General features: G+C 38.3%; 2 protein-coding genes and 2 long non-coding RNA genes across 5 annotated transcripts; 1 reads left to right on the top strand and 3 right to left on the bottom strand.

Moving 5' to 3' along the window:
- LOC107628293 lies at positions 221 to 1,844 on the bottom strand. Of its 2 annotated transcripts, XR_002357361.1 has the most exons (3): positions 1,476 to 1,844; positions 700 to 1,150; positions 221 to 470 (listed from the first exon to the last, which is right to left on the bottom strand). It is a non-coding gene; the product is annotated as an uncharacterized LOC107628293 (long non-coding RNA). The 2 variants fall into 2 exon arrangements; XR_002357360.1 differs by having other exon boundaries at positions 221 to 1,150; positions 1,476 to 1,842.
- On the bottom strand, positions 2,431 to 6,041 carry LOC107627177. The gene is made up of 4 exons (XM_016330031.1): positions 5,832 to 6,041; positions 4,462 to 5,697; positions 3,202 to 4,269; positions 2,431 to 3,093 (listed from the first exon to the last, which is right to left on the bottom strand). Exons 1-4 carry the CDS (start codon positions 6,039 to 6,041, stop codon positions 2,431 to 2,433), a joined length of 3,177 nt encoding a protein of 1,058 aa, XP_016185517.1.
- On the top strand, positions 24,554 to 27,064 carry LOC107628292. Its single transcript, XM_021115779.1, has 6 exons — positions 24,554 to 24,688; positions 24,936 to 24,995; positions 25,322 to 25,416; positions 25,602 to 25,708; positions 26,647 to 26,753; positions 26,929 to 27,064. Exons 3-6 carry the CDS (start codon positions 25,367 to 25,369, stop codon positions 26,989 to 26,991), a joined length of 327 nt encoding a protein of 108 aa, XP_020971438.1. The 5' UTR covers positions 24,554 to 24,688; positions 24,936 to 24,995; positions 25,322 to 25,366; the 3' UTR covers positions 26,992 to 27,064.
- LOC110268815 lies at positions 26,422 to 27,379 on the bottom strand. The gene is made up of 2 exons (XR_002357359.1): positions 27,282 to 27,379; positions 26,422 to 27,245 (listed from the first exon to the last, which is right to left on the bottom strand). It is a non-coding gene; the product is annotated as an uncharacterized LOC110268815 (long non-coding RNA).

The raw sequence follows: 27,379 nt of genomic DNA, 5'->3' as shown, positions 1-27,379 counted from the left end.
CACATGAAATGTCATCAACCAAAGCCATATGATCTTATTAAAATACAAATACTTTAGTGAATAAACATAGGCGAGCAACTCTACCACAGTCAATAAGAGAGAACAGAGAGACATACATCATACATCACACATTCATATGTACAACAATTGGCAAGTAAAGACAGGTACTACATAAACAAATTAGAAGCTTGCCAAAAATGCAAAACTACAACATGAAATGTCATCAACCAAAGCCATATGATCTTATTAAAATACAAATACTTTAGTGAATAAACATAGGCGAGCAACTCTACCACAGTCAATAAGAGAGAACAGAGAGACAATCAATATACATCACACATTCATATGTACAACAATTGGCAAGTAAAGACAGGTACTACATAAACAAATTAGAAGCTTGCCAAAAATGGCATTACCAAAACTACAGTGTTGAGTCTGCAATCTCCCAATCTAAAAACATGAGAAAGTACCTATGAAAGTTTCCAATTACAATTGTTACAAAATATTTATGACCGTTATATATGGCTAGATTTTAATGGAAAAGCATCTTATGCGCAATACAACATAAAGGTCACATTCAATAATTTCATTGACTGGAAGCTCATTAAAAAACAAATAAAACTCTTTGATTATTTGGCAACCAAATGATTGGAAAGGACTATAGCAATAAATAATTCTAAATAAATTATTGCAATTCACCTCAAGAGTGCATCTGCCAATGCAAAGGCTTCTGGACTTGCTTCTACTATAAAGGACGGAGCCTAGCATACATTTGACAAAGATGACAAGTTAAATGAGACATGCATGAGTATAAAATGTTAGAAAAAATCTATAAACGTGAACAACCACAAGCAACTCAGCTACTCTCATAATAGTAAATAGAAAGTTAATAAATTATCACGGTTAGTGTATAGTTGTTTTATCGGTGTAATTCCAAAAGAAAACTAAAAGAAGGTATCTGTAACAAGCATTGAGGAATCCAAGGGAACACAAATTTGTGAAATTACTATCCATTACTTACAGCCTGCCCAATTTTTTACAACAAGCATACAAGGCCCCCAATTATTTTCATGTCTCCCTTAGTAAGAGCTGGAAGGAGAAATACTTCCTTTAGATAATGTACTTTGCATAACAGACCTTGAGGCACTCCCTAAAGAAAGACCATGTCAAATTATCAGTCAATATATCACATGTCCTTAGAGACACCATACATAAAGATTAAAACTCAATGAAATATAAAGATAAGTTTCACTTAGTAAACCACCAATATCCACCCCAAATGTTCCTAGAAATACTAGGCATAAAATTCAGAGAAATTTTAGTTGCATGTGCAATGGAACCAACCTTGCAATTATAATAGTAACAATCCACTGCTTCTCTCGACCATTTTTCAAATATGGCAACAATTGAACAGTGGCAACCTAAAGATAAGTGAATATAGACCAAATATGCAGTGATTGAGCACTGACACTAACCTTCGACAGGGGTTGAGCGCGACGGAGAGCAGGACGACAATGAGATGATAGAGAGTATCACGGAGGCGATGAGACGACGGTGAGCAGCACAAACAGAGAAGCCATGGTTAGATGGAGGATGGATGCCGAGCCGAGACAAAACAGAGCGAATAGGGGGCTGGGGACAGGATGAACAGAGAAGCTGCGGATAACCACGGACGGCGACAGTCGTTCGACGGTGGTGGAACTGTGGAAGCAAGCTAGGCTGCTAGGGTTTTCACTTTTCAGCTTTGCTTTTCTTTCCGTATTGGTTATTGGACAAAGAAAGGGGTTGGGGGAAGTGAGGGAACGCGCTCTCTTTTTTTTTTAATTTAACAAAATGACGTTGTTGTTTAAAGAGAACCGGCCAGTTTTTATTTCGGCCAACTAGCCAATACTCGGCCAGTTCAACAGTTTTTGGTTGGTTTTGTTATCAGCGATTTTAGGCATGGAACCAAATTGTTAATACCATCGGTTTCTGGTTGATCAGTTCGACTAGTCGGTTCAGTCTGATTTTCAAAACTATGATTATTTTATAGGAAAATTATCACATGTTCACTGATAAATATTGGAATATGATGTTCATTGGTATTAAAAGGTTGCTAATTTTACTTTTGTCATTTAGTAACTATGTAATGACCAAATAATCCTAACTGAACTGTTAATTTTTCTAAAATAACCAACTAAAACACATGGTTATTGGCTTGAAAAGTTATATAGCAATTCTTTATTTTCTGGGCCACAAACTTACATTCAATATATTGATTTTTTTTATATTTTTAACATATTAAATATAACAAAAAATAAAAAAAATTAGTATTACACTATTTTTTTTTGAATCAAAGGGAGCTCAACACAGCAGAGTGGAGCAGATAGCAAAGCTATAGTAAGAATAAAACAAGATAACATACAACTCCTAGACACCGTGACCCGGCCATCAACACCCAAAGGGCTCAGCACCACTCCATTCTTCGTAGAACGTAAACGATCTGTTGATAATGTCCCCTACTCTTGAACTCTTATTTTGGAAGAGCCTGTCATTCCTTTCTAGCCAAATTGTCCAGATAACAGCAAAGAATCCAGTGAACCATCTCTTTCTATCTACCTTCCTTCCTAGAAAGCTCGTCCAACTCTCAAAATGTTCCTTCAAAGTACCCGGAAAGCTCCACCTTTGTTGAAAGGCCATTAGCCAAGCACACCACACCTGCCATGTAATCTCACAACTAAGAAACAGATGATACGCGGTTTCCACAGGCTTACCACAGAGAAGACACTTATTGTCCTGCTGGTCAATAACCCGTAATCTGCACAGTCGATCCTTTGTGTTGACCCTTCCGACTAACGCAAACCAAGAAGGAAGTTCAACCCTCGGGGGGACAAATCCTTTCCAAACAGCACTAGTGAAGCTATAGCTGGTAACCTCCTCCGGTAGGACTTCCTCCTGCATCACTCGCACAAAGGATTTTGTTGAGTAGTCACCTGTTTTATCAAATTTCCATACCACACTATCTTCCCTCCCATTTGTAAGCTTGAATGACTGTAAGATCTCATGAAGCTGGTGTACTAAGTCCAACTCCCACTGGAACAACTCTCTCCTCCACTAGAAACTCCAAATCCACACTAGCCCATCCCAAAAGCCACAGTTTGCTATCACAGATTCATGAAGAGTTGAGACCGAGAAAAGCCTAGGAAACATATCTTTCAATACTCCAGCCGGTAGCCATCTATCCTCCCAGAATCGGATTGTTCTGCCATTCCCTAACTCCATCGACAACCCACTGATCATTTGATCTCTCAGCCCCGGCTTACTAACTTGTAGCTGGCATATATCCTTCCAAGGAACCCCTCGCATGGGAGTAGGCTGTCCTCCCACCATTCTTGCAGGATGCATATTATTACAAGAGCACACCACTTTCTTCCATAAGGGACAGTCTTCTTTTGAGAACCTCCACCACCACTTAAACAGCAATGCAGTATTTCGAATCACCGCATCCCCAACTCCCAACCCACCTGCCTTCTTTGGAGCCATAACCACTTCCCACTTCACGAGCGGTACCCCGTATCTCCCATCCTCAGTACTCCACAGGAACCGTCGTTGCAGGGAAATCAGCTTCTCTGCCACTGTCTTTGGCATCTTATATAAACTGAGGTAGTAAATCGGCAAGCTACTAAGAACCACCTTAATTAGGACCAGCTTACCTGCTTTGTTAAGGGTTTTTGCTTTCCACAAACTCAGTTTGTCTTCCACCTTATCAATCACCGGTTTCCATGTCTTAACCAGTCTCGGATTTGCTCCCAGGGGAATGCCCAGATATCTGACTGGTAATGAAGCCTCTTTACAACCCAATAACCGACACATCCTCCGGACCCACATCCTCTCACAGCTGACCGGTATAAGGCTGGACTTTTCAAAATTAATGGCCAATCCCGACATGAGCTCGAAGCATCTGAGTAGCCGATGATAATTCCTGATGGTCCCCTCATCAGGCGGACAGAAAAGAATAGTATCATCTGCAAACTGCAAGTGAGACAACTCAATATTATCTCTACCAAGCAGTAACGGAGTTATACGGCCATTCCTCACCGCCTCTCCAATCATTCGATGCAAAACATCCACAACTAACACGAACAGAAATGGGGACAACGGGTCACCTTGCCGTAGACCCCGTTCTATTTTGAAAGGTTTTGAAGGTGATCCATTGACAAGCAATGGCATAGATGCAGTGGTGACACACTCCTTTATCCAACCTCTCCACCTCTGGCCAAACCCCATCTTCTGCAAGACAATATCCACAAAGCCCTACTTGACTCTATCATAAGCCTTTTGGAAGTCCAGCTTTATTATTGCGGCGTTCTTTTTTCGTGTTTTTAGCCAGTGCACTGTTTCACAGGCGATCAGGGCCCCATCATGGATTTTCCTGCCCTTAACGAAGGCGCTCTGAGTCTCTCCTACCAACCCCGGCATTACCTTTCGCATCCTCCTAACCAACACCTTGGATATGACCTTATAGACACACACCACCATACTAATCGGCCTGAGATCCTTTATTTCTCTGGCTCCAGTAAACTTTGGCACCAGCGTAACCCACGTAACATTCGAGTCTCTAGGAAGTGTAGCCGAAAGGAAGAAGCCTAGCACCGCATCAGCGAACTCCCTTCCTAAGTCATCCCAGCATTTTTTTATGAAGTTCATGTTGTACCCATCACTACCTGGCGCCTTTGTTGACTCACAATCCCACACTGCCTCCTTTATTTCTTCAACAGTTGGCAGCATCTCTAGCTCTAGTGCCTCTTTCTCGTTGATCTGCTTTACAAGCCCGTCCCTGAACCCAATCACTGGCGATGTCTCCTGGTGGTACAACCCCTTATAGAAGTCTCGAATAGCCGTCTTGATCCTCGCCTGGTTCCTTATCAACCTCCCATTAACCATTAAGGAATCAATCATATTCGACCTTCTTCGTGCTGAGGCTAGATTGTGGAAGTAGCGGGTATTTTTATCCATTTCCTTCACGTGCCGCGATCTGGACATTTGCTTCCAATGAAACTCCTTCCTGATATACCATTTTCTACAGAAGTTTACCAACGCTCTCCTTCTTGCTTCAATAGTCCCATCAGCCGTGCCAGTACTTACCATGTCATCTACTTTCTTAATTTCATCCTCCAGCTGTGTAATCCTTTGGTCCATATTCCCAAAATTGGCTCTATGCCATCTGCTCAGCGGAGTCGTCAGAGCCTTTAGTTTATCAATGAACTGTCCCTCCCCCAAGTTCCTCCACTCCTCCTTCACCATTCTCAAGAACCCATCATGGGTAAACCACGAATCCAAGCTCCGAAACGGTCTTGGTCCCCCGCTAATCCGGGTAACCTCCAAGATCATTGGGCAATGGTCTGATAACCCTCTAGGTCCCCCTCTCAGTCTTGTATCAGGAAACTCTTCTAGCCACTCTAAACTAACCAGTCCCCTATCAATGCGGCTACATGATTGCCCTCTGAACCAGGTGAATAAGCGATCAGTTATTGCCAAGTCCACTAACTCCATATCCTGTATCCACGATTTAAACTCTTCTGCGGACACTGTTAAAGAGGTAGCACCCTTTCTCTCTTCTACATGAGTTACCTCGTTAAAATCCCCATATAACAGAACGGTACTTGGCATAACCCAGATAGGAAGCTCAACTCTTCCCACATAATGAGTTTTTCCGCCCTTTCATAAACTAGATAAACTAGACAGAAAGCACAGGGAAAGTTAGTTTTTAGCAGCACACCTTCCAAGCATATCCAGCGAGCCCCTTTATAACAGTTGTTCATCCGAAACACCATGTCGTCCCACATTAATACCAGTCCCCCCGCAGCACCAACCGAACCAACTAACTCCCATTTAACTGCCCCATTTTCCCACAGTTGCGCTATATCAAAATTTGTCACCATCTCTGTCTTAGTCTCTATCAAGCCTAGCATATGCACATTAAACTTTCTCCGAAAGTTCTTAATCATACTTAGTTTACCAACCCCCTTCAACCCCCTAATATTCCAAGAACTAAAAATCATCGTATAGCACTTTAACACACCTTTTTCCGATTCTTCGGTCGACTCCTCCGTGCTTTCTCCTTTTGCTTAGCCTGTTTTTTCTTCTGCGCAATTAACTCATTCTGTGCCTGTAGAATGGCCATTATGTCATCTTCCTCATCATACTGCACCGCTCCAGATTCTACTGCAAGCTTCCAGGCTTCTTGGTTTTCTTGCATATCAGCTGTCCATTTGTTCTCTGATGTTTCCGTCTCAGCTTCGCTCACTGCATCAGAAGGGGCCCCTTGCACACCCGCTGAAACTCTCCCCTGAACACCAGTATCTAACTCTCCCTGACAGCCACTGTCCCTGCCCTCTGCCAACTCATCTCCCAAGCTAGCCCCATCCCCTTCCAACGGAGAGCGCGACACTCCCTTGCCGCTGACCTCAAAAGAACCAGTGCCATCTCCTGCACGACCTGGATTCCCCCCAACGAGATCCGCTGCCCCTCCTCCCTCCACCAGCCGCGGCATCATCAGCACCATCCCTCCCGCGAGAGCACTGCCTACCTCCCTCACCGGTGCCCCGCTCAACCCCCGTGCCCCCAGACTCGCCACAGCAACCTCACCCGCGACGTCAACAGCCTTGCACACGCAACCCATCCCCATCATCATGTGCGGCGACCCAGGGTGAGCATCCGCCTCCACAGTCAGCGTCGTACTCACCAAGGCGAAGCCCCGATCTGCGTCTCTTCTCCTCCCCGCATCACACCTGACCACGCCGCCATGGTCTCCTTCCCCAGCCTCATCGTCCAATGTAAACAGATCACCACTTCCATACCTACCCGATTGAGATCCTCCCTCCGCATTACCCACAACCCCTTCGCAACAGGCCCAATCCGCATCCCCTTTACGGAACCAGCATGAGGAGTAGATGGGTCTCGGGAAGTCAAGCCCAACGTTGCCCCCTTTGGCTTAGAGTAAACAAGCTGGGCCTTAGAGCTATTAGAGCCCAAACAAATCTGGCTTGTGATTTCTCCCACAGCAACCACCCGGTCCGCATCAAAGTCCCACGACTGAGTCCTCTCTGACGCATCTTCTTCAATCTCAGCACTTCCTCCCCTGAGCTCAGCAACCGTATTCTTGGCCGTTACAGAATTTGAATTCAAAGAACCGTTGCTCCATTCATCCAAAATATCGGCCGTAATTACGCTTCTGCCCTCCGGATCCCCTTCCATCCTATGCGGCAAGGCTACCTCCTCAGCCGCCGGACCCGGCCACCCCCTCTTCATCGGATTTCGAGTACCGCTAATGCCTTCCATGCTCCCAGCAACCCCTGGCATCACATCAGTCACCACCACCCCCTCCAAAGAGCCATGTTCATCACTGCCAAGTTCCTCAGCAATTACCTCAAACTCCGTCGACCCTACAGTTAAATAAAACCTTTCCGAGATAGATGCCACCCTCCAGGTATCGATCAGCATGCGACCAGCCCGGAGCGACAAACTTGGGGCTGTAACGTTAGCACAAGCCACAACCTCACCCCACTGGCTACCAATTGCACGAAAAGTATCCTCGGACCAGGCATGTAGTGGAACGCCAGAACACTCAATCCACACTCTTCTCCTCACACTCCGTTCCTGATCATTCCAACGGCACATACTATGGAAAAACTGCCAGCGGCCATCCCCACAACCCTCCAACGCCTCCTCCGCACTCTTTGTACTCTCAAATATCAGCAAGGCCTTATACCTCCCCAGCTCACAGATTTTAACAACGTGAGGCCAAGCCTTCCTACTGAGTTCATTCAATAGTCTGAAGTCAATTGGTCTCACAGTACTCCCAATCACACTCCTTTGCAGCCATTCGAGATTGGTCTTGGCAACAGAGGCTTTCAGCAACATTGCCCCCATTTTCTTGGAATCCTCCTCTATGGCATGTGTTGCAATATCTAGAGCACTCGGCCGTACCCCCTGCACCATGTTTGGAGATGGCTGGATCCCAACTGTGTGCTCCCTTACCGCGTTATTGACCTCAGCCTGGCGGTGGTGTGGCCTTCCCTCCGCCACCACCTCTGCCACTCTTCGTCCCTTAGAAGCATCCCTCCTATACTTAGCCTCCCCTACATAAAGCTCTTTCCCCCTTAACAGCATGTGATTCATTTCAGCAATAGCCTTCAGCGCTCCTCCCTTCGTAGTATATCGTATGAAGGCAAATAGGTAGATCTTCCCATTTCTCGTCTTTCTTGAGAGGTATATGTCGTTGATCCGTCCCGTCCAAGAGAATAACCCAAACAACTCGCGTTTCGAGATATCCGCTGGTAAACTGTCCACGAAAACACTGAATGAATCTCGTTCAAGCCGAACGTACTCCTCCCGATTCCAGACTCTGGGGTCTTTCGCTATGCTTGATCGCTCCCTCATGCTTTCTTGTTAATTAGGTACTCCTTAGGTACTCCCAGACAACAAACATAAACTAACCGGAACCAATGATAATCTAATCACATCGTGTTCTGTGTGTGTTTTATATGTTTCCAATGCTGGACCACACATAATAATAATAATACATACATATAAAACGGAATGAATTAAAGGAGGAATGAATTGGGAGAGAAAATAAAAATTAGGGAGCTAAGTGGAAAAGAAATTAAGAAAAGAAAGTAGAAGAAGATGGAAAGAATTTGACGAAGAAAAGATAAAGAAAGGTATACAGAAAATATTTTTGAAACAGCCAAAATCATAAATCTAAAATCTAAATTTAAACATTAAAAAATAATTGTAACACATATAAAATTATGATGTTATACAGAAAATATTTTTAAAACACATCCAAAATCATAAATCTAAAATTTAAATTTAAACATTAAAAAGACAGCGTTGTAAATGAGCGCCAACTGTGTGCTCCCTTACCGCGTTATTGACCTCAGCCTGGCGGTGGTGTGGCCTTCCCTCCGCCACCACCTCTGCCACTCTTCAAGCATCCCTCCTATACTTAAAGCTTTTTCCCCTTAACAGCATGTGATTCATTTTAGCAATAGCCTTCAACGCTCCTCCCTTCGTAGTATATCGTATGAAGGCAAATAGGTAGATCTTCCCATTTCTCGTCTTTCTTGAGAGGTATATGTCGTTGATCCGTCCCGTCCAAGAGAATAACCCAAACAACTCGCGTTTCGAGATATCCGCTGGTAAACTGTGCACGAAAACACTGAATGAATCTCGTTCAAGCCGAACGTACTCCTCCCGATTCCAGACTCTAGGGTCTTTCGCTATGCTTGATCGCTCCCTCATGCTTTCTTGTTAATTAGGTACTCCTTAGGTACTCCCAGACAACAAACATAAACTAACCGGAACCAATGATGATCTAATCACATCGTGTTCTGTGTGTGTTTTATATGTTTCCAATGCTGGACCACACATAATAATAATACATACATACAAAACGGAATGAATTAAAAGAGGAATGAATTGGGAGAGAAAACAAAATTAGGGAGCTAAGTGGAAAAGAAATTAAGAAAATAAAGTAGAAGAAGATGGAAAGAATTTGACGAAGAAAAGACAAAGAAAGGTGTAATCATGGAGGCGGCGCAGTGAAAGTTTCATAGAGAGTTTTTTAGGTTCAATGTTAAATGGAGGATTTGAAACGGTTTTTCGTGTTAAAAAGCGCTCTTGGTCCTTAGTATTACACTATTAAAATATATTTTTAAAATATAAGATAGATAAATATGTATAGTTTTGATGATTAAAAAAGAAATGTATTATTTTTTCTTCTCGCCGCCGCCGCCACCCTATTTATTCGTTTCTAGGGCTCACCGCCGCCGCCGTCGCGTCGTCCTCAGGAGACTACGCCGCTGAGCCGTCGCCACCGATTCGACCACGCGGCCACGCCGCTGCTCCGGTGGTTCTGCTTCTTCTTCTGAATCTGCTTCCTTCTTCTTCTTCATCTGCTTCTTCTTATATTTCATTCTCCAAGCTGGATCAATCTTTGCAAGCACTGCAATTTCATAAAGGAATTACCCAGTACAACACTGTATGCTTCAATATGAATCCTTTCCCAGCACTGCAAGATGGAGAGGGTGTTTTAATTTGTTGTTTTCTGATTTTATTGTTGTTGTGTTAATTTGGTGGTTGAATTTGTGTTGATTTATTAAATTTGGGTTGATTTTATTGATGATGTTATTGTTGGTGGTGGATGTGCTGGTGCTGGTGGTGGAGGAAGTGCTGGTGGGGGTGGTGGTGGTGGTGGAAGAAAAGGTGTTGATAAAGGTGGAGGGTATTTTTGTCCAAAAAAAGTTAAAAAGACGATTTTAATACGAAAAAAACATTATGAACGATTCTAAATAAAAAATTAGATGAGGGACGGTTTCGATTCTGGCGCTAAACTTTTGGGACCAAAACTATATTTACCCCTAAAATTTATTAGTCTAATACGATTACCTATCGTAGGCTCAACTCATCCAACACGGCAACACAAGTTAGCTATAAATCGGACAATATTGTAATTTTATCTCTCTCTTGGTGGGTGAAGGAAAGGACAAATATCTTCTTCACCATGCTCATTAGTCAAACAATTCTACGTACAAGATTTTCATTCAATCTCATTCTTTGATTTATTTTATTATAAATCTCAATGATTAAAAAGAATGGAACATCATGTACTGCTAAAATACAACGGTATATGTGAAACGCTTCCTATTTTATAAGCCTGATTCGGATCTATAATAAAATTTAGGTTTTTAAAATAGTCTCAATTTAGACTTATTTTTTATTGGACCAACTAGTCAAGCTAAACACAGGCTATTCTGCAAGTTTGAATGGATTGTCTAGCCTTTTTTTATTCCTAATCTATTTATTATTATAAAGTTGGGTAGTCTCAACAGTAGGCTACTACTCAATCCATCGATATCCGGCCAAAATTTCACTTTTTCTACTTTTTCTAAAACTAAAATGGGAAAGAAAAAGATTTGTGTTGTGATAAGGATGAAAGATGAGGTAGATGACCATTATTAATATGGGTGTTTGATTTCAATACTGAATGACTCAACTCCTCATGGCAAACATAAGTTAACGAAGTTGAAATTGTAAACTCCACACGCCTATAAATAGTGAAGCAATTTGAGGATCTAAACACAAGCAATAAAACATTCTCCTCTTTCTTTATACACTGCTAATATCTCTCTCTATTTACATAAATATATGAATTATTTTTATTGAGTTAATTATATTAATATTAGAGTCTTCTATTTACACATCTTTATTTTATATTCAGTACATCTTCCTTATTTATTTTACAACACGTTATCAGTATGAGACTTTAATCAAATTTTAGGAAGACTCAGGTAACAAATTTTCATTATGTTCTCATCTTGAATTCAATGCTCTTGATATATCTAGAAACAACTATTTATCATGGATACTAGATGTTGAAATCCATCTTGATTCAGTGGATCTTGAAGATACCATTAAGGCTAAAAATAATGTATCACAGAAGGATAAAGCCAAGGCCATAATTTTCCTTCGTCATCATCTTGACGAAGGATTGAAAATTGAATATCTCACATTAAAAGATCCTGCAGATCTGTGGAAAGACCTTGAAGAAAGGTATAATCATCAAAAGACGATGATACTTCCTCAAGCCCGATATGAATAGACGCACTTGCGTCTACAGGATTTTAAATCCATAAATGAATATAATTCTGCAATGTTTCGAATCACCTCACGAATGAAATTATGTGGGAAAAAGATATCTGATAATGATATGTTAGAAAAAACTTTCTCAACCTTCCATGCCTCGAATGTGCTCCTACAGCAGCAGTATCGAGAAAAAGGGTTTAAAAAATATTTTGAGTTAACTTCTTGCCTTCTTGTTGCTGAACGCAACAATGAGTTGCGCTTAAAAAATCATGAAGCGCACCCAGCTGGCGCCGCCCCATTTCCTGAAGTAAATGCGGCAAATCATTACTCCAGAAGAGGTAAATGGTAAGGTTTTAGTAACAAGAAAAATTATGGAAGGAATCGAAATTATGTTTACAAGAAAGGATCTCACCAGAAGTGGGATAAAAAAAAGAAACAATGGACAAAATAAATCAATTGAGGATAAATTGTTTCCATTGTGGTGGAAATGGCCATTGGTCACGTACCTGTTGTACCACCAAGGCACCTAGTCGATCTTTATCAAGCATCTTTGAAAAAGGACGACAAAGAAAAATAGTCGAATTTTGTTTCAAATGATGCTGAAAATTCCACCACTCATTATGATGTATCTGATTTCTTTGAGGATCCTGAAGGAAATATTGGTCATTTGATTAATGATGGAATAGTTTAATATGTGAGATTATTAAATATTCATGTAAATAAATAATGTAAGAAACTTCTTGTTAAGTTTTATTTTCTATGCATCTAAATTTCAAGTATGATGTATGTAAATAATGTTTAATATAATATTTATGAATTTCAAAATTACTGAATGTGCCAAGATAATAATAATAAAATTTTAGTATATACTATACTTCTTAGAAAAATAATTCCAATCAAGAATTCAATTTGACTATGCATGTATTACTATTCATTTTATTATTATTTATCTTTGAAGAAAATGGTAAGGATATATTATGAAGATGTATGTGATGGAGGAAAAAATCATCGGTAAAGAATTTCACAAAAGTAAGCGCGTTGCAAGTATAGATCTAAACCGACAATTAAATCTTAATCAAATTTAATTTGTTTGTCACTAAAGCAAATCCAATAAAAATAACCGAAGTATTAAACCTCGGGTCGTCTCTCAAGGAATTGTAGGGAGGTATGTTACTATTGGTTATGAGATAGTATATTTTTGGGTTTTTGAAAGGTTGAACAAGAAATGTAAATGACAAGAAAATAAACTAATAATTAAAAAAAGTCTTGACAAGTATTGAGAATTGGAATTCCTATCCTCATTATCATCATCAATTATGATAGTAATTGCCTTTTGCTTTCACTTAGTTAACCTCTAACAATGAAGGAAAGTCAAGTGAGAAAAGTTAACTTAAGTTCACAAGTCCTAGTCAAAGACTAGATTTAGTGAAGCTTAAACCAACTAGCAAGTCTCAAATACCAATCAATAAAAGACCTTTGGTAATTCAAGAGTCTCCAATTAATCAATTCAAGTTAAGAATAGAAAAATCTAACTTAAAACCCTCCCAAGCATTTTATCAAACACTTGGGAGGCATAACATAACAACATAAAAATTAATAAGAGATAATAAAACCTAAGCAACCAATTGTAAGGAATCAATAACAACAAATGAGAAAAGAAGTAATAAACATGAAATACTTCAAATTGCATTAGAAGGAAAATCAAATCTAACATGAGAATTCATAAACTAAATTGGCAACATAGATTAATCAACAAGGGAAATAAATAAACTAAAGTGCTAAAATAATTAAGAGTAGAAGAAAACTAAATTAAATAAGATAGAATTCTAAATTGGAGAAGAAATAAAACTAAGAAACTTAAAACCTAGAGAGAGGAGAGGCTCTCTCCTCTATCTCTAAAAAACTACATCTAAACCTAAAATTATGTGAATGAGTTGTTGTATCTATGATTCCCCCACTCTGCAGTCTCTAATATGTGTTTTCAGGCTTAGAATTGGGCCAAAAAGAGCCCAGAAATCGCCCCCAGCGTTTTCTGATACGTGCAGCACGCGGCTCTGTCACGCGTACGCGTCGCTGAACTTTCGCAAGGTCACGCGTGCGCGTTGCCTAACTGCATGGAAACTATGACAAATTACATATCATTTTGAAGCTCCGGATGTTAGCTTTTCAACGCAACTAGAATTGCCTCATTCGGACCTGTGTAGCTCAAGTTATGACCGATTTATTACGAAGAGGTCAAGCTTGACAGCTTAGCAATTCCTTCAATTTCTTGTATTCCTTCCACTTTTGCATGCTTCATTTCCATCCTCTAAGTCATTCCTGCCCTATAAAACCTAAAAATACTTAACAAACATATCACGACATCGAATGGTAATAATATTTAAAATTAGCAAATTTAAGGCCAAAGAAGTATGTTTTCAATCATAGCACAAAATTAGGAAGGAAAATGTAAAACATGCAAATTATATAAATAAGTGTGAGTTTAGTGGATAAAATCCACTCAATTAAGCATAAGATAAACCCTAAAATAAGCAAAATTTGATACACAAACACACATATCAAGAGAGCTTTTAAAGGTTGTAATGGGGTTAGGGCCAAGGTAGGATTGTATTTGGTCAAGTAAACTGAAATCTAAATCCTTAATTAACCTAAACTTTCCACCTAAATTAAGATAGTCTATAATCAGAATATAAAATCTAACTACCCATTTACTATATTTACCACATATTCAAGCATCCGATTTTGAGTACAGTACATATGCATTGCTATCACAATTTACTTTGGGGCATTTTGTCCCCTTTTATTTTTGCTCTTTTTTTTCTTTTTTTTTCCTCAGTGCATATGACAAAGATATTGAATGTAAGAATATATGCTCAACTATTGTTTTGCACATTTTCATAAGAATATACAACACTCAATTCTCAAACCAAATATTGGCAAACCCAACTTCCTCACACTTAAATCATGAACACTCTCACTAGTCTAAGCTAACCAAGGATTCAAATTAAGGACATTATTGTTCTCCGCTTAGAGTTAGTGATGAGTTAAAGTAAAGAATAAATGGGGTTAAAAGGCTCAACATTGGTTTACAAAGGATAATGAAAAGGTTAAGGGTATATGGGTATGTACTCTCAGTGAAACAAGGCCTCAATCATATAAGTGCATGCATACATCAAACAATGAAAATATAGAATTAAGCAAGACAAAGATCACAATTTTAGAGAGAACAACACACACCAGAAATAAAATATTGGTTAATAAAATGCAACCAATCGAATAGACTCAAAATCTCACTGGTTTTGTGTGTTCGAGCTCTAAACCATGTTCCAAAATAAAATTCTTCAAACAAGTTTAACAAAAATTTTGATTTAAATTAATGAAATGCTATAAAAATTTTCTTGAAAAAGAATTCATCACTTCAACCAAGTAGTGGTAAAATATGCACAAAATCAAGCAAACATGCAATCAAACATGCAAATGCAACAATGAACTAACAAAGAAAATAAAATATTGGTGTTGAGAAGAAAATAACTAACCCACGGAAGTTGGTATCGACCTCCCCACACTTAAAAATTGCACCGTCCTCGGTGCATGCTGAGATGTGCAAGTGGACGGGTTGCTACACTGATGCTTTTCTCCAAAAATTGTGCAGATGGACTTGTCTGTCATCCCATTGAGAAGCTTTTCCTTTTCCTTCTCGATGGCCATCCTGAAAGAAGAGAAAAAAGAAGAAAAGGAACCCAGAAATAAAGATAAGAAAATAAATAAAGTATAGGTGGTTTAATGCCAAATAATGAGGGTCTCAATTACATGGTAGCTACGACATGCAAGTGAGAAAACAGAAGAAGCAAATGGCATACACCAATGGTAAAATAGGAAATTGGAAAAGAAGATAAAAATATGAATAAAATTAAAATGCAATGAAGGAAAGTATGCAAATGAAGTATGTAAAAGAGAATGAAAGAGAATAAGGATGAGAAGAAAGTGAGAAGGGAAGAAGAAATAGTAAGAAAGGAGAGAAGAAGGAAGAAACATAGAAAACAGGAAATGGAGTCGATGCACGCGCCTGCATCACGTGTACGCGTGAAAACTGAAGTAGCCATGCGACGCGTAAGCGTCGCCCACGCGTACGCGTGGATGGCAAAAAATGTACACTGACGCGTGACCGTCGGTCGCACGTACGCGTGACTACTCGCGCGACTCCAACGCCATGGCATCACAACTCTCTGTTTAAGCATCCTTTTACGCCGATTGGCAAGCCCACGCGTACGCGTCGTTGACGCTTACGCGTGGATTGGCAAAAATGCAGGGGAAGCGTACGCGTGAGTCTGGCTGTGCGCGTAGCACCCCTCCCGCTCGGCTCTCGCGCAACTCCCTATTCATTTTCAATATGTTGCGTATACACACACTACGCGTGCGCGTCGATTCCTCTTTTTTTTTAACCTATGAAATATGAAGCAAAATAATGGTAAACATGCAGAATTGGAAATTAACACTAACAAAAATAAAATAAAACTGATAAAAAGGAAGATCATACCATGGTGGGTTGTCTCCCACCTAGCACTTTTAGCTAAAGTCCTTAAGTTGGACATTTGGTGAGCTCCTTGTCATGGTGGCTTGTGCTTGAACTCATCTTGAAATTGCCACCAACGCTTGGACTTCCAATAAGCTCTATCGATTCCAAGGAAATTCCCCAAGCCTTGATGAAGTTTTTCACAAGCTTTGAGCTCCCAAAATTGATCCCCATATATTCCCGGATCCCAAATCTTGTTTCTACTCCCGTCTTGAAGTGGATCACCATTGTCCGAACCGGGTGGTTTAGCCTTGGAATTCTCATTTAAGCCCCAAACATCCTCCTAGACCCAATCAATTGAGAATTATATCAACCCTTGTAATTAGACCTTGAGCTTCCAACCATAACGAACCTAGGATGGTGTTGCCAACCGCTAACCATCTCCCTGTTACTCTTAAAATCGCAGATAGCTCTAAGTTATCCATCCGTTTCAAGCAGACCATATTCAAGTGGGAAGGTAGAGTTTAAGGATAAGAATTTTACCAACTTGAATGTTGTGTTGGATGGTAATGGCTTGGGGGGAAGGTATCTCCTGTGGCGACTTTGCCAATGTATGCTTCACTCTCTTGGGCTCCTCTTTGATGATCTCCACCTCTTGACAAGCTTCTGCAACATTGACCTCTTCTTTAAGTCCAATGGGGGAGGATTCAATTGTTGATAAAAACTCATCAATTATTGAATCCATCTCATGATCAACCTCCTCCAAGTCTTCAACCATGACATGCCTTGGAGGTTGTACACCCTCCTCAACATCAAATTCAAACATTTTGGAAGGAGGCTCTATGACTTGAGTTTCCCATGGAGGTTTTGAATCTCCTAAGTCCTCAACTACTTCCTCTTCTTCGATAATTTCGGTTTTCTCCACTTGCTCTAGTACAAAATCTCATCCTTGATAACTTCCACCTCTTGACAAATTTCTTCAATTCCCCCTAATTCTTCAACTACTCCTTCATCTTCAAGGGTCTCTCCTACCTCCACCTTTTGGGCCTCCCCTTGCTTCTCTTGAAGTATGGATGCGTGAACCCGATTCATTATGTCCCTAAGACGATCCCTTCTATCTTGTTCCATGTCAATAGCGTAATTGGGATCATGTTGCTCTTGGATTGATGGATATGGGTGAAAAGTAAGTGCACTAGAGCTTGAGGGTTGAGTATTGGGAGTAAAGGATGGATCCACACGAGATATAAGAGCTTGGAGAGTAGAGGTAAGACCGGTGAGAGTAGAGGTAAGTGTGGTTTGAAGCTCTCTTTGCCCTTGGCGAATAGCACTAAAGGTATCATCTATGGGAGCTTGGGGTGGATAGGAGGGTTCATTTGTTAGGAGAAAAAGCTCATAATGGGAAGATGGTTCTTCTTGATAAGGATATGGAGATGGTGTATATTGAGGTGGTGGTCCTTGAGAGTAATTTTGTTGGAGTGTGGGTGGTTCTATGTATGGTTCATATGGCTCATAAGGTGGTTGGTATGGAGGATAAGGGTTAGGGTCATATGGAGGTGAATGGTGGAAAGGGGCTTGTGAGTATGGTGGTTCATAACTATATTGAGGAGGGGGTTCATAGGCATATGGTGGGGCTTGTTGGTAACTACAAGGGGGTCCACCAAAGCTATTAGATTGATACACATCTTGGAATGGCTCATGCTCATAGTACGTTGGTGGAGGTTGTTGCCGAGAGGGTTGATCAAATCCTTGTGACTCCTCCCATCTTTGATTATCCCATCCTTGATGCATGTTCTCATTGTAGCTTCCATTCTCTACAACATAGTTTGAACCAAACTCATAGCCCAAGGGGTGAAAATTCATAGTAGCAAATAAAAACAAAAACTAATAAAAATAAGTAATAAAGTCCTGAAACTAACAAAAACTAACAAACAAGCAAAAAGCAAATATATACAATAACTAATAATAAGGCACACGTTTGTGATTCCCCGACAACGGTGCCAAAAATTGATGGAGGGAAAAATCGTCGGTAAAGAATTTCACAAAAGTAAGCGTATTGCAAGTATAGATTTAAACCGACAATTAAATCTCAATCAAATTTAATTTGTTTGTCACTAAAGCAAACCCAATAAAAATAACCGAAGTATTAAACCTCGGGTCGTCTCTCAAGTAATTGCAGGGAGGTATGTTACTATTGGTTATAAAATAGTATATTTTTGGGTTTTTGAAAGGTTGAACAAAGGATGTAAATGACAAGAAAATAAACTAATAATTAAGAAAAGTCTTGACAAGTATTGAGAATTGGAATTCCTATCCTCATTAACATCATCAATTATGATAGTAATTGCCTTTTGCTTTCACTTAGTTAACCTCTAACAATGAAGGAAAGTCAAGTGAGAAAAGTTAACTTAAGTTCACAAGTCCTAGTCAAAGACTAGATTTAGTGAAGCTTAAACCAACTAGCAAGTCTCAAATACCAGTCAATAAAAGACCTTTGGTAATTCAAGAGTCTCCAATTAATCAATCCAAGTTAAGAATAGGAAAATCTAACTTAAAACCCTCCCAAGCATTTTATCAAACACTTGGGAGGCATAACATAACAACATAGAAATTAATAAGAGATAATAAAACCTAATCAGCCAATTGCAAGGAATCAATAACAACAAATGAGAAAAGAAGTAATAAACATGAAATACTTCAAATTGCATTAGAAGGAAAATCAAATCTAACATGAGAATTCATAAACTAAATTAGCAACATAGAATAATCAACAAGGGAAATAAATAAACTAAAGTGCTAAAATAATTAAGAGTAGAAGAAAACTAAATTAAACTAAGATAGAATTCTAAATTGGAGAAGAAATAAAACTAAAAAACCTAAAACCTCTCTTCTCTCTCTAGAAAACTACATCTAAACCTAAAATTATGTGAATGAGTTGTTGTATCTATGATTCCCCCACTCTACAGTCTCTAATATGTGTTTTCATGCTTGGAACTGGGCCAAAAAGAGTCCAGAAATTGCTCCAGCATTTTCTGATACGTGCAGCACGTGGCTCTCTCACGCGTACGCGTCGCTGAACTTTCGCAAGGTCATGCGTGTGCGTCATCCACGTGTACGCGTCACCTAACTGCATGGCAACTATGACAAATTGCATATCATTTTGAAGCCCCAGATGTTATCTTTCCAACGCAACTGAAACTGCCTCATTCGGATCTCTGTAGCTCAAGTTATGATCGATTTAGTACGAAGAGGTCAGGCTTAGAAGCTTAGCAATTCCTTCAATTTCTTGTATTCCTTCCACTTTTGCATGCTTCCTTTCCATCCTCTAAGCCATTCCTGCCCTATAAACCCTGAAAACACTTAACAAATATATCACGGCATCGAATGGTAATAAGAGAGGATTAAAATTAGTAAATTTAAGGCCAAAGAAGCATGTTTTCAATCATAGCACAAAATTAGGAAGGGAAATGTAAAACATGCGAATTATATGAATAAGTGTGCGTTTAGTGGATAAAATCCACTCAATTAAGCATAAGATAAACCCTAAAAATGGGGTTTATTAGTATGCCGTGCGGATAGTGCAAGTTCGCACACTATTCTTAAAAGTGATATATATTTTACCCATCTTGTGCCAAAAAAAGAATATGTTAATACTATTATCGGCGAAGAATATATTAATACTATTATTGGCTCAGGCAATGTGATAGAAGGCTCCGGAAGAGCTATAATTTTATTTCCCAAAGGAACAAAATTTATAATAAATAATACACTATTATCTACTAAGTCTCTAAGAAACTTATTGAGTTTCAAAGATATTCGCCGAAATGGATATCATATGGAGACGATGAATGAGGGAAATCATGAGTACTTATGTATCACAACTCATAATTCAAATAAAAAGGTTATACTAGAAAAAGTTACCCTTACTTTCATCTGGGTTATATTATACCAAAACTAGTGCAATTGAATCACATGCCATTGTAAAGCAGAAGTTTACCAGTCCAAATGAATTCATAACTTGGCATGATCGATTGGGTCATCCGAGAATAACCATGATGCAGAGAATTATTGAAAACTCCCATCGACATTCACTAAAGAACTAAAAGATTCTTAAATCTAGTGAATTTTGTTGTGCTGCATGTTCTCAAAGGAAGTTAATTTTAAGGCCATCACCAGTAAATATTGGATTTGAGTCTCCTGAATTCCTAGAAAGGATTCAAGGTAATATATGTGGACCTATTCATCCACCATATGGATCTTTTAGATATTTTGTGGTCATAATAGGCGCATCTTCAAGATGGTCATAAGTGTTCTTATTGTCTTCTCACAACCTGGTGTTTGCGAGATTACTAGCTCAAATTATTCGATAAAAAGCACAATTTCTAGAAAATCCAATCAAAGCAATTCGTCTTGATAATGCTGGTGAATTTACTTCCCAAGCTTTTGATGCTTATTGTATGGCTAATGGAATAAGTGTTAAACATCCAGTAGCTCATATTCACACACAAAATGGGTTAGCATAATCACTTATTAAGTGCCTCCAATTAATTGCTAGACCCTTACTTATGAGAACAAATCTCCCAACCTCGGTCTGGAGGCATGCTATTTTACATGCCGCAGCACTTATTCGTTTGAGGCCAACGAGTTACTATCAATTCTCTCCTATGCAATTAGCTTTTGGCCTGCAGCCAAATGTTTCCCATTTAAGAATATTCGGGTGTGCGATATATGTTCCCATATCACCATCTAATCCCACCAAAATAGGACCCCAAAGAAAATTGGGGATATATGTTGGATATGATTATCCCTCTATAGTGAGGTATGTTGAGATATAAATTGGAGATGTATTTAAAGCCTGGTTTGCGGATTGTCATTTTGATGAATCAAAATTTCTAACATTAGGGGGAGAGAATAAGCTTCCTGAAAAGGAAGTTAATTGGAAAGCATCATCTTTGATGCATTTGGATCCTCGATCAGGGCAATGTGAACTAGAAGTTCAAAAGATTATACATTTGTAAAGAACAACAAATGAATTGCTTGATGCATTTTTCGATACAAAGAGAATAACCAAATCTTATATACCAGCGGAAAATGCCCTAATTCAAATTGAGATCCCAATCGGACAAATAGCCACTGAAGCAAATTCACGCCAAAAGCGTGGCAGGCCTGTCGATTCCAAAGACAAAAATCCTCGTAAAAGAAAAGAGGTAAATACTATTCCTGTTAAAAAAGACATAGCAAAGACACCTATAGTTGTCCAAAATTTTGATATAATTTTAACGCCAGAAGATGTTCAGGTACCTGAAAATTGTGAAAATAACAAGATCTCGATAAATTATGTCTTTACAGGAGAAAAATGGGACCGAAATAAGATAATTGTCAATGAAATATTTGCATATAATGTGGCATTAAATATCATGCATGAAAGTAAGGATCTTGAGCCAAGATCAGTCGAAGAATGTCGACAAAGAAATGATTGGCCAAAATGGGAAGAAGTCATAAAGGCTGAGTTAGGCTCACTTGCAAAACGTGAAGTCTTTGGACCTGTAGTCCGTACACCAGAAAATGTAAAACCTATTGGATACCGATGGATATTTGTGAAAAATGAAATGAGAAAAATGAAGTTGTGAGCTACAAAACTCGACTTGTAGCACAAGGTTTTTCACAAAGGCCCGGTATAGATTATGAAAAAACATATTCCCCTGTAATGGATGCAATAACATTGCGTTATTTGGTTAGTTTATCTGCAAATCATAAACTGCATATGTATTTAATGGATGTGGTAACAGCCTACTTATACGGATCATTAGATCGTGATATCTATATGAAAGTCCCTGAAGGACTAAAGATATCTAAACCATCCAATGAATATTCACAGAGATTATACTCAGTCAAATTGCAAAGATCTTTATATGGTCTAAAGCAATCTGGACGAATGTGGTATAATCGTTTTACTGAATATCTGGCCAAAAATGGATTTAAGAATGATGATATCTGCCCATGTGTTTTCATAAAGAAATCTGCATCTGGATTTATTATAATTGCTGTGTATGTTGATGATTTAAATATCATTGAAACTCCTGAAGAGATTCCAACAACTATAAAGCTCTAAAAAAAGAGTTTGAGATGAAAGATCTTGGAAAGACTAAATTTTGTCTCGGCCTGCAGATCGAGCATACAAGAAATAGGATATTTATCCATTAAACAACATACACAGAAAAGATCTTGAAGAAATTTTATATGGATAAGTCACATCCCTTGAGTACCCCAATGATCGTAAGATCTTTGGATGTGGAAAAGGATCAATACCGTCCTAAAGAAGAGAATGAAGATATCCTTGGTCCTGAAATACCATATCTTAGTGCTATTAGAGCGCTAATGTATCTCGTTAATAATACACGACCTGATATATCATTTGCTGTAAATTTACTAGCAAGATATAGTTCCTCTCCAACTAGAAGACATTGGAGTGGAATCAAACAAATCTTTCGATATCTTTATGGAACGGTTGATATGGGATTGTTTTATCCCTATGGATCCAAGTTACAACTAGTTGGCTATGCAGATGCAGGATACTTGTCTGATCCACATAAAGGGAGATCTCAAATAGGATAACTATTCACATATGGTGGTACAACTATATCATGGAGGTCCACAAAACAGACAATTGCAGTAACATCCTCTAATCATGCTGAAATACTAGCAATTCATGAAGCAAGTCGTGAGTGTTTTTGGCTCAGGAGTTTGATCCAATATATTCTATCATCATGTGGACTAATAGATCATAAGATAGCTCCAACTTTCCTGTTTGAAGATAATACTGCATGTATTGCTCAACTTAAAGGCGGATACATCAAAGATGATAGAACAAAGCATATTTCTCCTAAATTTTTCTTCACTCGTGATCTTCAAAATCAAGGGACAATTGATGTCCAGCAAATCCATTCAAGTGATAATCTGGCAGATTTATTCACAAAGTCACTCCCGAAATTCTCTTTTGAAAGATTGGTACATGAGATTGGGATGCGCCGATTTCGAGACATTAAATGATGTCGACAAGAGGGAGAGACTGTACTCTTTTTTCCTTGGTCATGTTTTTTTCTGTTGAGTTTTTCTTGACAAGGTTTTTAATGAGGCAGTCCCCATCACAAAGGATTTTGTACTCTTTTTTCTTCACTAAAGTTTTTTTTCCATTTGGGTTTTTTTTAGTAAGGTTTTAACGAGGCATAATTCTAAATGGTCATCCAAGGGGGAGTGTTCTGATAAGGATGAAAGATGAGGTGGATGACCATCATTAATATGGGCATTTGATTTCAATATTGAATGGCTAAACTCCTCATGGCAAACATAAGTTAATGAAGTTGAAATTGTAAACTTCACACGCCTATAAATAGTGAAGCAATCTGAGGATCTAAACACAAGCAATAAAACATTCTCCTCTTTCTTTATACAATGTTAATATCTCTCTCTATTTATATTACTTCATATCTCTTTCTATTTACATAAATATATGAATTATTTTTATTGAGTTAATTATATTATTATTAGAGTCTTCTATTTACACATCTTTATTTTATATTTAGTATATCTTCCTTATTTATTTTACAACAATTTGCGAATTTTTTCTCTACCAATGCGTGTCCCTGGTTCCACCTCCATGGGTTTGACGCATGGAAACAACTGTATTTCAGTTGGTGTTTTGCTCCTCGGCAGAAACTTCTCACCTGTGGGAAGGTTATCGGGGGAGATCTTTGCCCAGCGATTGAAGAGAGTCATTCTTGCAGCAATCCCAAAACCACCATCTACCGGAAGAAAATGGAAATGCTAGCTTCTGATTGGATGATTGGGGTTAACAATAGATTGAGAACTCATTGTCCCTGATGAAGAAGAGGAAAAGAAGCAGCAATTTTCTCCCAAATTCTAAGGTACCTTCTTATCCATTGTGTTTAACGCATGTTTGAGCATCAGCAATCCCAAAACGATGGAAGGGTAATGGACCGTACTGCAATAATTTGAGCGGGATCGGTGGCAAATTTTGGGCACAAATTTTCAAAATTTTCAAATTTTAATCCTTTTTTCTATCTATTTCTCGGTTTCTCTCTCCTTCACCCACAGAAATCAGAATCACTCTCTTCTTTCGATGCTCTTTCTCCTTTTTCTCTCTTCTCTTATTGTCCTCCTCATTTTATCTTCATCTCACCAACTGGAAGTTGTGTTTCAAGTCACCAGAGATGGCTGGGCATTCGCTCATCAGAAAAGAGCTAAAAGTTGCAAATGTCATTGCTCTGGGGCGTAGATGAAGCCTTTCTTTACCTCCACTGGTCAGCTGTGGAAGGAGCATAAGCTAGCCGGAAAACCCGCAAGGTTCGGCATCAGCACTGGCACCCAAGGTGCTAAAAGAGCCCCCATTAAAGAGCTCATCAACAATGGTCACTCTTCCACTTTCTCTCACCAACTGTAGCCTTATTTTTCCCTGAACTGATAGCTTTTATTTTTGGCCTCAAGGAGTAGTTCATTGAAAACAGAGTCCTACATCTTGCTAAAATCATGGTAATTTTTTAATTTTTTAAGTCTTTACATTTTTTAACAGTGTTTATTTACATGTATTCTTATTACACTGTGTATTTATGTTCTTATTAAACTTCATGTTTTGGTGTTCATAGCAACGAACAAAGCACAGAGCGGAGTTCCAAGAAATTGTGTTTTGCTGTTATTAAATATTTTTTTATTTTTTAGAGTAAGGAAAAAGGAAACATTTTAATAATTATGCTGAGTTCAGCTGCTTCTTCAACTGCGGGTCTTTTTCCGGAAAGGAAAAAGAGTCGGCCAAGGTGAAAGAAGAATGGACCTTCGATAGGTATTCTTTTTCTTTGAGAAATTATTTTTGGCAAAAGAATGTATTATTTCTTTTAGAAATGGTATAAATACAGTTTCTAAATCGACTATTGAAAGATTTGAGGCTTTAAGGATGCCATTGAAAGTATTGATTTGTAGATGTATAAGATTCAGTAGTTACAGAATCAAACACAATTACTACAATATTCTTTTACTAGAATTATATGTATGCTCATACCCATTTTATTCTTTTTGGTTTGGAATCTAGTGAGAAAATTGAAGCTTTTTTTAAAAAAAAAATTTAGATGTGTATTCATTTTTGTACATTTTGAATCTTGGAATAGCAAGTAGACAAATTGGGCTTTAGACAAATGAGATACTTGGTGAAGGAGAATGCTTTGCTTTCCAATCCTGTCAGAAGCTTATTCAAAGATGTCTCCAAGGTGTGAATTATTAGTATATAATAAAACAATTTTGTCTTTGAAGGAATAATTGTTAGCTTCTTGACTTCATTTATCGATTTTATTGAAGAGTTTAGGACACATACAATTCTAATTATGTCTCTCACTTGAATCTTTCTCTCATTTCTTCTCATAACCACTTTCTTCCCTTAGAATTCAAATTGCAGACAAGAAAACCACATGCAAATGCAAAGCAAAGAGAACGATGGACATATAGGAGGAGCATACGTTGTTTCTAGGAGCCATAGTGCTATATGGAAGAATGGCATGAAATGTAATATTTTACTCCCCATCAATACTTACTTGTATAATTCTTTATTCTTGTGGCATTTCATCTGATGCATATTTGGTTTAGATTGCCAATTAATCTAGAAATGTATTCGGGCTCAAAATTTTGAAATTGATGTCATTGTTTGTTTCCTTTGATTTTATTTATTGAAATTTGATATGATAAAAAAAAATTGTTTCAGTTACTATTTGTCCTTTGAAATTGAGTGGCTTAGGCATTTATAGGTTTGGCAATTTTAAAATCTATTTACAGGTTTGCTAGGATCAACTTTCACAAATTCAGAGTACTTTGCCTCTGTCTCAACACTTGCACCACCATTCATGCTTTGCTTCTTATTATATGTATGCTTTTCTCTTTTATTTTTTATTAATTTTTCCTTTGCAAGGCCTTTTATTTGCTATTATGAGACAAACAGTGAGAAAGAACAACAAAAAGAAAAGATTTTAAAATGAATTTAACTATTTAACTATATAAATTTTGTTCATAAGGCAATCCTTATCTTTTTTAATTCTATAATTGTTGTTGTATTTAGATGATAAGGTTGACCAAATAACCATTTAGTTGTTTTAAAAGTAAGCTAAAATTTATATTTAGGCATATCTTGATGAGGAAAATAAAAATGTTGATTCAGGTAGCATTTGTAAGAAGGGGGCTGAAAGATTTAGATTTGATGATAGCTCTTTGTTAGGCCTTTTTCCTTTTCAGTTATGTTAGTAGTTGGTAGCGTTAGGGATATAGATGTTATGGTTTAGGTTTATGTATATTTTAGCTTTCTTTTTACCTTATTGCCAATAATATTTAGTTCCTTCAGCTATTTGGCATTTATTCAAGCAATTGTCATAAACTTTAGGTATACTTTGTTTGATAATTCTCAAATAGTATATATCTCAACATATAATGAATGAAATTTGTTTGATGGAAAGATTCTGGAATTTTGAGAAAGAAAGTAAAAAGGTGGGAGGTCAAGGTGTTGGGACTTAGCTCAGAGTTGGTGAGGAAGGGGAAGAAAATTGAGCAACTCATCAAGGAGGTATTTTTTTTATTTTAATACCAATCTATTGTTATTTTATTTTATTGAGACTATTTACTTAAAAAATCAAAAGCTTTGACTGAGCTGTTAGAAGGGCACGTTGTCCCCAATAAGAAATTTTGGACCTGTTGCTATTTCCTATCTTGAATATAAGATGATAAATTTTTGCATAAAGGAGGGTGCTGATGAGGAGGGTGTGGAACCAGTGAAGAAACAAGAGGAGAAAAGTGTTAACTAGCAATGTTTTGAAATGTAATGCATGTTAGACATTGTTAGCACTTGCTTGCTTGGTCATTATAGGTTTCTTGCTAAGGCGACAAAGCAAAAGCCTGCAAATCTGCCTTTGTATTTGATGAATACATTTCTGTCTTCATAATTCTATATTTACACAGTTGTTTTCAATCTTTGAATACTCGAACATATCTGTTGATGCATAGCTAGAAGTGTCGTTAGTATTTCTTTGATGTTGGAACAAAGCTTTGGAGAAGAGAACTAATTCAATAGGTGAGACACAGTGATTTTCAACACCATATCCTGTTGTTGAGTTACTTCCATTATTGTTGAAGAGCAGAGAAGTAGATTATATTGTTGAAAGGTACCGCTTATGGTGGTGTATGATCCTGCAA

The sequence above is a fragment of the Arachis ipaensis genome, chromosome B02, assembly GCF_000816755.2.
Source record: "Arachis ipaensis cultivar K30076 chromosome B02, Araip1.1, whole genome shotgun sequence".
Lineage (NCBI taxonomy): Eukaryota > Viridiplantae > Streptophyta > Magnoliopsida > Fabales > Fabaceae > Arachis > Arachis ipaensis.
The sequence above is the reverse complement of the archived record's forward strand: the minus strand, read 5'-3'. Positions and strand labels throughout refer to the sequence as shown.

Bases quoted from the DNA above. Each gene is read 5' to 3' on its own strand.
- LOC107627177 (XM_016330031.1), bottom strand. From the start codon at position 6,041: ATGATTTTTAGTTCTTGGAATATTAGGGGGTTGAAGGGGGTTGGTAAA. The intron at 5,698-5,831 runs GTATTAATGTGG...AGTTTATGAAAG, and splicing joins TTGGTGCTGCGGGGGGACTG to GGCGGAAAAACTCATTATGT. The intron at 4,270-4,461 runs GTAATGCCGGGG...ATTGTCTTGCAG, and splicing joins TGGTTAGGAGGATGCGAAAG to AAGATGGGGTTTGGCCAGAG.
- LOC107628292 (XM_021115779.1), top strand. From the start codon at position 25,367: ATGCTTTGCTTTCCAATCCTGTCAGAAGCTTATTCAAAGATGTCTCCA. The intron at 25,417-25,601 runs GTGTGAATTATT...TTCAAATTGCAG, and splicing joins TATTCAAAGATGTCTCCAAG to ACAAGAAAACCACATGCAAA. The intron at 25,709-26,646 runs GTAATATTTTAC...TTTGATGGAAAG, and splicing joins ATGGAAGAATGGCATGAAAT to ATTCTGGAATTTTGAGAAAG.